An 11,874-nucleotide genomic window follows, 5' to 3' on the forward strand; every position below is an offset into this window, starting at 1 on the left:
ATAAATAGGCTACATTACACACCAAAATAAATCTCTCTTTTTTTAATTAATTAGTTTAGAAAAAATATATATTTTGTTGGTTTCACAACTTTTGAATAGTAGTAATAGTCATGTGCTTAAAACTTTTAATTATATATACTTATATATATATGTCACTTTAAATGTGTGGTTGACTGTTGTGGCAAATTTTAACTTACTCTCATCAGTCAAGAGACAAACTCACTCTTAGTCTTTTAAAAGGTTTAATTCTTTCTTTGCAAAGAAGGTCAGACAGTCATACAGAAACATCAGTTGCTGCAGAGTGTGACAATCCGGGGAGGGTGCTCCTCCACCTTATATCCACACTCTAAACACTCAAGGTCACAAGGTTACAAAACATCTCTCTGCTGTAATTTTCCACACATGCTGAAGTAAAAAACAACATCCTACTATATCATTCTACAAAAGCATATCTCCTTATATTTTAGGGCCCAAATAACCTTTCAGGTCACTACCATACATCTGGCCCATCTCCCCTGGGTCTGGTTTCCTCCCCAACACCCTCACATGGAACCCTCCCTTGTCGTCCATACATCTTAGGCTAGAAATCTCCAGACCCTTTGTAATTTACACAGCCATACCAAGAGGTTTTTGCAATACAAAAGTATAAAATGAACATAAAATGAATTTTTCTTCCACAATTTCCCCCTTTTTATCATTCTTTGATAAATCATTAAACAGTGAAAAAATTCATTTCTACTTCTACCATCTTGCTATTCTACTTGGATTATATTTTGGTATACTTTAATCATAAAGCAAATTTAAGTTATTACATCACATTTATACTCTTCATCTCAGATTTTCGCATAAATGATCACTCTCTTAAATTCTTGAAAGAAGTATGAAAACATGCTAAAGCTTTTTATGTGGGGACAGACCCTATTTCAAGCAAGCTAAACAGTATAGATACAGATGGGCTAAACACTTAGTCAAACATCTTAAAGTTCAATTTCGATTTGTTTCATCTCATTGTAGCTTATGCTACTAATGGTCTCTTCTTCAGTCGTCTTCTCATCACACATCTCTGAAATCATATTCTCAGGATAAACAGACATTTTATACAGTTGGTGTGTCACACTGGTCTTTGCCAGTCTCTGTACTGAGCTGGATACAAACTGGAAAATGCATGGTAAGCATACCAATAACACTAATCCTGCCCCCACAATCGGCACCACAGTGTTAAACAACCAATATCCCCATCCTCCCCACAGATTTGTCAGCCATTCAAACCATTCATTGCTCGCTCGTTCAGGCTCTTTTACGGCCATTCTCATGTGAGTGATGATATTGGTGACATTCTCACTGTAGTCTGGAATGTGGAAACAGCATGATATACCCAACATCTTACAGACCCCACCTTTCTCTGATGTCAAAATATCAAGAACTAATCTATTCTGGATGACCGCATCCCTAATCTGTCTCATTTCGTCATTAACCATTGTTAGGGCATTCTCAGTACTGTTGGCAATGGCTAACACAGTCCATGCTAACCCGTTGATCTTGTTTATGCTTACAGCAGTTCCCAACCCTGGAATGATTGATAATCCTACGTTTGCCCCAGATGTCGTCCAAGGATCTGATAATACATACCCATTGTACCTGTCTGGCATAGCCCCTGGCAAGATGTCTACGCTTCTTTTCCTCCTACTCTCTCCTTGGGGCTCATCACTTGGTACATATACTGATGTCCCTACGCTCATCAATGCTGGGTAACAGCATCCTGACCACCTGTTTGGCAGCTGATGATATGCTCGGTCTCCACACACCCATACAGCAGCAGGTGAAGTGTCCGTTGGCCCGCTGAACGGACAAGTGAAGTTTGTCGTTGTCCCATTGATCGTTGCTGTGCAGTTCTCTTCTGCCCTGTTCTCCATGTCGATCCTAATCCGACAGTCGGACCATCCCGCCGTCAGTTCCAGCCTCCGCCTCGATCTACAAACACACACATCTCCCTGTGTGTGTGTCACTCTCAACGGTGGAAGCAGCACATCTGGTTTCGTGTTCCCTGGGGTTTGTTTGCAACCTAGCTTTGGCCTTCCTTCTGGCACATTTCCTTTCTCTATCTTGGCTGCAGCCATCAGCACTTCGGTCATTTGCTGCGGAATCAAACATCTGGTTTCTGTTAAGGTTGCTACAGTCAATGGGGCAGTTCTCCAGGAATGAGACATTTGCAGACACAGCCAGCAGCTCGTGTTCACCTGCAACTCTGCCTTTTGCAACAGAGCCAGTCTTTGATGGATGGGAGGCCCCAATTCACGCACAGGCTCCCCCACCCCACTTTTCAGTCCTGACCTTGCTCTCACGCTGATAAGGGTGTTTTTCTTCTGGGATCCTGGCCTTTGTTGATGTTGCTTCAGATCTTTTACTCCCTCCGTTCCTCCTCCTGAGGTGCAGATGGAACTTTTCTGCAGTGGCTGGCGTGAATCCACGTTGCCCTCTCCGCTGTCTTCACAGCCGTGTGGGTAACCAGAAGCACCTGGAACGGTCCCAGCCACCTTTTCGCCTTCCAACTTTTCCTCCTCAGATCTCGTACCACCACGAAATCTCCTGGTTTGATGTCGTGCAGGGGAGTTTCAGCAACTTTCCCCTGTGCCGCTTTTACCTGCACAGAAACATTGGACAACAGAGAAGACATTTCTTTGCAGTAACTCAACATGTCATGCTCACACAATTCTGTCGATGGCAGCTGTTGTTTACCCCCATCTATTCCCATATAAGGTGGTTTTCCAAAGAGAATTTCGAATGGGCTTAGGTTTACTCTAGATCGTTTTCTCATTCTCATGTACATGAGTACGATCGGGAGCGCCTTGACCCATGTGAGTCCAGTTTCCTCACAACACTTAGCCAATTTGTTCTTAATTATTCCGTTCTGACGTTCGACTCCACCTCCTGAGGCGGGTCGATAGCTGCAATGTGTCCTCAAATTTATTCCCAAAAATTTACCCACCTGTTTGATTGCCTCATTAGCAACGTGTGTCCCATTATCTGAGCTAATTTTCTGTGGGATCCCCCACCTTGGCACTATCTCAGTCAGCAGAGCCTTCGCCACTGCTGCTGCATCCTGTTTTGATGTTGGAAAGGCCTCAACCCATTTAGACCACATGTCCACCAGCACCAAACAATATTTCTTCCCCTCACAGGGGGACAGCTCGACGAAGTCCATTTGCATATATTCAAAGGGACCAGTCGGTATCGGCTGTGATACCTGAGGCATTTTTATACCTTTTGCTACATTGTGGGTATTGCAAATGACACATCGTTTACAAAAATTTTCAGCAAATGTTGTGAACCCCTTTGTAAACCATAATTCTTTCATTTGTGCAACCATTCCCCCTTTCGATGCATGGTCTTTCCCATGCATCGACTTAGCATAATGAGGAAAGAAGTGTCGAGGTAAACAAGGCTTGCCATCACAGCTCATCCAGACACCATCAGTCACTTTACAGCCACACTTTTTCCACAGGCTCCTCTCTGTCTGTGAGGCAAAGGCCTGCATGCTCTGTAAAGAAGGGGAAATGTCTGGATTAGATTCAGATAGCAAAGTACACTCTGTGTCTTGTGTCTCCTTAGCCGCCGCGGCCTTCGCGGCTGCGTCAGCTCTGGCATTCCCTGTGGATACGAAATCTTTGTTATGGGTATGTGCTGCACATTTGCAAATGGCTATCTTGTCTGGCAGCAGAATGGCCTCCAGCAAATCTACCACCAGAGAAGCATTCATTATTGGGCGCCCATCTGACTTTAAAAATTTTCTGTGTTTCCACAGTGCTCCAAAGTCATGCGTGACACCGAATGAATAACGCGAGTCAGTGTATATCGTTACACACTTTCCTCCCATAAGTTTACACGCTTCAGTCAGCGCCACAAGCTCCGCTGCTTGTGCTGAATAATTTGCTGGCAATGAGCCAGATGCCAAGACGTCAAATTCAGTTGTTACTGCATACCCAACTTTATTCTGGCCTGTTTGTGGATCTTTGAAAGCCGAGCCATCCACAAAGAGGACATTTTCGCAGTTTTCAAGTGGTACATCAGAAAGATCTGGACGCGGTGTACACACTTGTTCTAATGCAGTTAGACAACAATGGTGCTCCTCCCCATCCTCCTGCGTTGGAAGGAGAGTAGCAGCATTCAAGGTTGTGCATCCAAAGTTGGCGCCTGAGACAGCTGAATTTTCATATTTAAAAATGCCTTTTCTGCCTCCTCATTCCAATCAATTTTGTCAGTCGACTTCAACCCCTTCCCTATTGTTAGGGCTCTCAGAGGCTGCTCAAGAATTGCATAGTTAGGAATAAATGTTCGACAATACGAACACATGCCCAAAAATGACAACATTTGTTTCTTTGTAATTGGCTTTGGTACATCTTTAATGCCTTGAATTCTTTTGTCAGACAGGGATTTACTGTTCGGTGTTATGACATGACCCAAAAATGTAACTTGTTGTTTCACAAATTGCAGTTTAGACGAGCTAACTCTGTGGCCCTCCCCAGCCAAATGCTGTAAAAGGGCCAGAGTGTCAGCCAAACACGTGGCCTCATCACGTGCGCAAAGACAAAGATCATCCACGTACTGCAGCAAAGCAGTTCCTGCTGTCAGGGTCAAAGGCTCCAGACTTCTCCTAAGCGCCTCATTGTATAGACTCGGGCTATCACAATACCCCTGACTCATTCTCGTGAATGTGTAGCTTCTACCATCGAATTCAAATGCAAACCAGAATTGACTGTCTTTGTCCACTGGCACACTGAAAAATGCATTAGCCAAATCTACTACTGAGAAGAATGTTGCATCTTGTGGTATTTGTGACAAAATCGTATATGGATTTGGAACTGATGGAGCCCTTTGCCTGACAGCTGCATTTACTGCCTGTAGATCCTGCACAAAACGCCACTCTGTTGGCTGACCTTTGTCTCTTATCTTTTTCACAGGAAAAATGGGAGTTCTTACAGGGGAATCACTGCACTCGACAATAATGCCTTGTTTTACCAGAGAGTCAAAAACTGGTTTGATTCCCAGTACTGCCTCCCTTTTCAGGGGATACTGCCGTTGGCACGGCCTGTAATCAGACTTTGGGGTGATTACTACAGGTTCACAATTTTTTATCAACCCCACATCATACTTATGTTTTGCCCACAGCTCGGATGGCACATCCGCCAAAGCTGGGTGAATTTCTGAAACGCAAATGTCTGTCATGCAGTGATTTCCCTTAATGTCTTTATCAATGTGCACCACTTCTCTCCCTACCTCAATTTCATGCTTACAGTTTGACATAAATGCTCCTAAACTCTCACTGTGTTTCACATCAGCACTTATCTCACACCAGTCTGTAGTCTCAACACAGCGCTTCACAAATCTTCCCAGTTCGGCCCATGTCTGCTCTTTGGCCTTGGAGAGTGATAAATGAGGCACAGACTCTGACACTAGGAAAAAGGGAAGCTGTTTTTCTGTCAGGCTGACTGAAATAGCACACATGCTTTCTGTCCAAAATATTTTCTCAAAACTCAAAGTTTCACCTTTTTCCCCCTTAAACCAGTCTTTTTCATACTGTTTGTCTAATTCCACTACGACATGTGACGTGCAATGTAAATTGTCAGACAGCATTATTTCTGAGATAGATGGCTCAGTTTGTCTTTTAGCCAGTTCGCACATCACTTCAGCCCAATCATGATTTGTGATGTGCCATTCATAAGCCCACAGAGGCTCTGCTTGCAAACAACACCATTGCTCTCCCTCCTCTGCTACTCTGACACCCCAGGAGTCTGCAACCAGTGTCAAATTCAGTTTGCATAGCAGATCTCTCCCCAAAATTGGCACAGGGCATTTTGGTGCATAAATGAATGCATGGTTCAGCAATTTGCCCTCCTCTGTTTCACAATTTAGAGGCACTGTTAATCTTTCAAAAATTGCATGCCCTGATGCAGAAATTGACTCATTTATTTTATCTGTCAATAACGGTCGACATGGCAAGTCACATGGTCGTATTGATGACCTCGAAGCCCCAGAATCGGCTAAAAACTCAATCATTACCCCCTCAACTAGCATGGGGTATTTGGGCATTTTCTTAAATGCTTCACTTTCAAACATCATCAAACATTTATCAAATTTTTCATCAGTCACATCAGAATCACACAAAGAAACGCAAGCTTTTTCTTCATTGCAGAGAGCAGTGTGTACATCAATGTATGTGTGTGTGTGTGTGGTTAAAAAATTTTCACTTCCCTGTTCAGTGGCCCTCTGAGACTGCTCACCCTGGACCCCTCCTCTCGCCTGCTCTCCGATCTCCTGCCCTCAGTCTGCTTCTTGATCTCGCTGGTTCTCCGGACAGTCCTTAGCCCAATGACCATCCTTCTTGCAAACTCGGCATTTGGTACACTTATTGAATGCATGATCATCAGTGTTGCAGATCCAGCAGGCCCGCTTTCCACTGTTTCTTCCACCCTGCCATTTTCCTCTTCCCCCACCTTTCTGCTGATTTTGCTGCACTGAATAGCTCCCCGGTCTTGATACAGCTTGAACTAAGGCCAGCTGTAAATCTCTGTCAGTCTTTGCTTTGACTCTCTCCCTCTTTGCCGTCTGCAGTTCTTCCGCGTGCAAGGCGTGTGCTAACATGGCAGACAGTCGCCCATTTTTCCATTCGATGTAACTGGTTTTTACTGCTTGCACAATCTCAGGTCTCAGTCCGTTCAAAAACCAGCTCCTTAAGTGACATTCCCATGTTTCCGGTTGGTTTCCGCGGTCAGCTGGCTCTGTCAGTCCGCTGTGTTTGTTGAATATCTCATAGAGGCGTTGATAATAATCTTGAACAGACTCCTCTCTGTTCTGGCAGCAACTGCCAATCTTTGATGTGTCCACACGTGCTGGAAAAGCCGCTTTAATTCCATCAGCCAGATCCCCAACAGCTGTGCGGTATTCCAAGTTGTATCGGTGTTCCCATTCGCTGTGTTCTCTCCGGCAGTCTTCCCTTTGCAGCCTCCCACTCACTTTGTGCCAGCTCGAAGCCCCCAGTTTCACTGCTAGAAGCCTCTGCAGCTCATGCACAGTGGGGCTGAATTCTTTACAGAATGTGACCAGTTCGGTAGAAAATTTGTCCCCTGCTTCCTCCGGGCTCGGCAAATGAGCCATCGCTTCTTTAATATCAGTCACAGTCCACGGTCTAAAGACCATGATCGGGCCGTCAGGTCCCGAGACTTCAATCATCGGAGCTGTTATACTCACATTTTCTTCTTTCACCGTTTTTCTGGTTTTTCTTTTCTTTGTCGGGGGAACTATCAGCATTCTTTCCTGTTCAGCTTCCTCGTGGGGGGTTTCAGGAATCATTTCGGGGTCTTCCTCTATTTCTTCTTCCACTCGCGGTGCTGTTGGTCTCTTCGGTGGAGAGCAGTCGAGGTCAGGGTCCACTTTCAGGGCTTGCAGCTCCGCCACGGGACAGTGATGATACGGTGGTGGTGCGTGTGGAGAAACACAGACAGAGTGGTTAGTAGGTTTATGTGATGCAGTTACTATTTCTTCACATTTTTCATCTTTCTTTTCTTTATCAGCTCTACATGCTAATTCTTTTTGCATCGCCCTTCTTTCCCTCTTATCCGCTTCCCCCAACCAACAATTCACCGTCTGCTCACATTTATCACACATATGCTTCACACAACAACCTTTCTGTTTCTTGCTTCCCTCTTCAACTGATTCCTTTACTATCTTTAATCTTGTGACATTCAGTGTTCCTTCTTCTGGAAAATCATGATACCTAATTAATTTCCCCATATCTTGCATGCATTTCTGGCCATACATTTTTTTCATTTGCCAATATACCGGTGTATCATATTTTACGAGCTTGCTCTGGGACTTCCCCATATTGGTTTTTTCTTTTCTCTGTGGATTTTCCCTTTAGGCGCCTAAATAATCTGTCGGACGTCTCCAACAGATCCGGATTCTCCTGAAACCGGAAGAAACGGAGCGCATCAGCCACTCCAACTGATACCCGCACAGTTTCAGTTTTCCCTCTTAGAAATCTGTTAACTGCGTTGCGCGTGATTCCAATTTCTTGCTTCGAAATATCTGAATTTCTTGCTCAATCTCCCGTCACGCCTCGTGCCCAGTTTCAATTTCCCCTAGAAAACTTTCAACCTGTGCTGTATCATTTCACTCCCACGCAGTTCAGTCTCCTTTGAGACCCCTTTGATCACGCTGCCTTCCGCACGCAGTGATCTCAGTTACGTGGCACCACAGAGTCAGACCCACCAATATGGTTTATCCCTCTCTTAATTCCAATTCTAATCAAAACCCAAATTATTTTAGAAAAGTTGATTTGTCTCTTACCCGAGAGTCCTGTAGCCACCTGAGTTCGTTTACAGATTCCAGTGGTGTTCTCCCCGGGCCCTGGCGGTCGGTCCCTCGTCCCTTAATCTGTTCGGGGTAGGGCTGGACTCTAAGTCCAGGATGATCAGTCACCGTCCGCTCTCAGGTCCAGAAGGCACATCCAAGGAATCCCACTTCTTGACACCAAATTGTTGTGGCAAATTTTAACTTACTCTCATCAGTCAAGAGACAAACTCACTCTTAGTCTTTTAAAAGGTTTAATTCTTTCTTTGCAAAGAAGGTCAGACAGTCATACAGAAACATCAGTTGCTGCAGAGTGTGACAATCCGGGGAGGGTGCTCCTCCACCTTATATCCACACTCTAAACACTCAAGGTCACAAGGTTACAAAACATCTCTCTGCTGTAATTTTCCACACATGCTGAAGTAAAAAACAACATCCTACTATATCATTCTACAAAAGCATATCTCCTTATATTTTAGGGCCCAAATAACCTTTCAGGTCACTACCATACATCTGGCCCATCTCCCCTGGGTCTGGTTTCCTCCCCAACACCCTCACATGGAACCCTCCCTTGTCGTCCATACATCTTAGGCTAGAAATCTCCAGACCCTTTGTAATTTACACAGCCATACCAAGAGGTTTTTGCAATACAAAAGTATAAAATGAACATAAAATGAATTTTTCTTCCACATTGACCCAAAAATGGAAATGATGTCATAATTTACACAGGTTGTTCTAAACCTGCATTCATTTATTTCTTCTGTTGAACACAAAAGAAGATTTGAAGAATGTGGGTAACAGCTGCTGGTCCTCAGTAACTTCTAAAATACTATCAGAGTCATTGGGGACCAGAAACTGTTACCCACATTCTTCAAAGTATCTTTTATGTTGAACAGAAGCAGATTTATTATAGGTTTGTTTGGAACAACTTGTGGGTGTGTAAACGATGGAAAATTTCATTTTTGGGAGAACTATCCCCGACAGTCCACCTGCAAACTGCGTGTTCATCATCAGTTACTGGACAGATAACTTTCCCATTCTGTCCTACATCTAGAGAGCCTTGTGTTGAAAGGGCAGATGTGATCTCTAGATGTTTTAAACAGGTTTAGCTCATGCTGCGCTCGAGTGAAAGGCTTTAACGGAGCGCGTTCTGGAGACTCGCTGTGGAAACAAAGACGCCAAAATGCAATCACGCGCTAATGATTTTCCCTAATACTTCTTATGAAAGTGATTTCTGTTATAATGAGAGGGCAGGACGACAGAATCACAAGTGAAGGTAGGTTTAATGATCAACAGTGGGAATGGTATCAGGTGAGTGAACGACAGAATCTGGAGTCGCTGAACGAACAGGCTGATGATCTTGGGTTTCCTTCTTGCAGGAGAAGAGAGGGATGAGGAGGCTGTGACAGACACACACCGCAGACTTGGGGTTTCTCCGGAAACGTTCTCGGAACAGATGTCACTGGAGCTGGGTTTGGAGATTGCCTAGGAGCGAGCAGAACAGGTAAGTAATCAGCAGGTAAGTTTCTTAGGTAGGTACTGCACTATGACTGAGCGTAGTGAGTTAGTCCTCTTCGTAGAAACGAGACTGGACGACTGGTGTTGGGCGGTGTGTGTCTTTATGCTGCGTGGGTAATGAGAAGGGAATGAGTGGCAGGTGTGCGTGATCAGTATTCTGGTGAGGGTGAGCGCTGTGATTGGGTAGCAGAACCTGGTAGATCTGTAACATTACCCCCCTCTCCACGGCCCGCTCCCGAGGGCCGAAAACCCTGACGCCGTGGCGGTCTGCCTCTTCCCCTAGGGGCAGGGCGATCTGGGTGGTTAGAGTGGAACTCTTCGAGTAGCACTGGGTCCAGCACATCATCCCTGGGGATCCAGGACCTCTCCTCAGGGCCATATCCTTCCCAGTCTATGAGGTACTCTAACCTGCCGCCTCGGCGTCGGGAGTTCAAGATCTCCTTGATCTGATAGACCGTTCCATCCTCCAATACCAGCGGGAGAGGGGGTTCTTCCTCGGGACCAGGTTCTGCAGGGGGAGAAACAGGAGGGTGAAACGGTTTTAGCAGTGACACGTGGAAGACGGGGTGAATTCTATACTGTGAGGGGAGCTGGAGCTGGTAAGTGACTGGATTGATTTGTCTGATTATGGGAAAGGGACCAACAAATCTGGGACTGAGTTTCTTGCAGGGTAGACGTAACCTGATGTCCCTAGTTGACAGCCAGACCTTCTGCCCTGGATGATACATGGGAGCCTTGGAGCGGCGGAGATCGGCTGTCAACTTACGTCTACTCACTGCGCGCTGGACGTGGTGATGAGCGTTGTCCCAGACCCTCTCGCTCTCCCGGAACCAGTGATCCACGGCAGGTAAGTCTGAAGGTTCACCTGACCAGGGAAACATGGGAGGTTGGAAACCAAGTATGCACTGAAATGGGGTTATACCTGTAGTAGGCTGGCGCAGGGAATTCTGGGCATACTCAGCCCAACCGATGAACTGGTTCCAGGAGTTCTGGTGGCCATGGCAGAAGGTTCGGAGGAACCGGGCTACTTCCTGGATCTTCCTCTCTGTCTGCCCGTTCGTCTGTGGATGGTAACTGGAAGACAGACTGATGGTCACACCCAGGAGCTTGAAGAAAGTCCTCCATACACGGGACACGAACTGTGGACCTCTGTCTGAGACTATATCTTCCGGGATTCCAAAATATCTGAATACATGATTAAACATTAGTTCTGCAGTTTCCATGGCTGTCGGAAGGGCCTTAAGTGGGAGTAGTCGACAAGCCTTAGAGAACCGGTCTACAATCACCAGGATACAGGTGTTCCCGTCCGATGGTGGTAAGTCCGTGACAAAGTCAACTCCTAGGTGTGACCACGGTCGGTTGGGAACGGGCAGAGGAAGTAGCTTACCGGCTGGCAGATGTCGGGGAGATTTGGACATGGCACATTCCTTACATCCCTGGACGAATCTACTCACATCCTTGGCCATGTTGGGCCACCAGAAGCGCTCTCGTAGCAGCGAGAGGGTGTTGTTGGTCCCTGGGTGACCAGTGCCAAGGGAGGAGTGAACTGACTGAATGATCTGTGAGCGTTGGTTTCTGGGAACAAATTGTATACCTGGTGGGCAGCCCGGCGGAATGTTGGAGGAGACATTGGAGGAGGTAAAGCTAGGAGAGGTCCACTGGATGGGACAGACAAAAAGGGATTCTGGGAGGACTGATTCTGGAACTTCATCGTATTCTTCATGGGATTCGAATTGTCGGGAAAGAGCGTCTGCCGCTGTATTCTTGGAACCGGGTCTATAGGAAATGGAAAAGTTGAAACGGGTGAAAAACAGAGCCCATCTGGCTTGCCGGGGGTTTAATCTTTTGGCTTCTCTGAGATATTGGAGGTTTTTATGATCGGTGAGGACTAGGAACGGATGTTGGGCTCCCTCCAACCAATGTCTCCACTCCTCCAAAGCGAGCTTGATGGCTAGAAGTTCTCGGTTGCCAACATCATAGTTCTTCTCCGCCGGGCTGAGTTTACGGGAG

The 11,874-nt window shown here is 45.9% G+C and overlaps 1 protein-coding gene across 1 annotated transcript; it reads right to left on the reverse strand.

Moving 5' to 3' along the window:
• Positions 1-235: 235 nt before the first annotated feature.
• Positions 236-6,553, reverse strand: LOC306857986 (uncharacterized protein). The gene is made up of 2 exons (XM_079398309.1): positions 6,246-6,553; positions 236-2,641 (listed from the first exon to the last, which is right to left on the reverse strand). The coding sequence occupies exons 1-2, from the start codon at positions 6,420-6,422 to the stop codon at positions 2,402-2,404; spliced, it is 417 nt and encodes a 138-aa protein (XP_079254435.1). The 5' UTR covers positions 6,423-6,553; the 3' UTR covers positions 236-2,401.
• Between the last annotated feature and the right edge of the window lie 5,321 nt (positions 6,554-11,874).

The sequence above is a fragment of the Barbus barbus genome, assembly GCF_936440315.1.
Source record: "Barbus barbus genome assembly, chromosome: 38".
NCBI classification, from domain to species: Eukaryota; Metazoa; Chordata; class Actinopteri; order Cypriniformes; family Cyprinidae; genus Barbus; species Barbus barbus.

What these genes read in the sequence shown, in the direction of transcription:
- LOC306857986 (XM_079398309.1), bottom strand. Translation starts at nt 6,422, where the DNA reads ATGATCATGCATTCAATAAGTGTACCAAATGCCGAGTTTGCAAGAAGG. An exon ending in GAGGGCCACTGAACAGGGAA is followed by an intron (nt 2,642 to 6,245) that starts GTGAAAATTTTT and finishes GTTTCTGTGCAG; the next exon opens with GTAAAAGCGGCACAGGGGAA.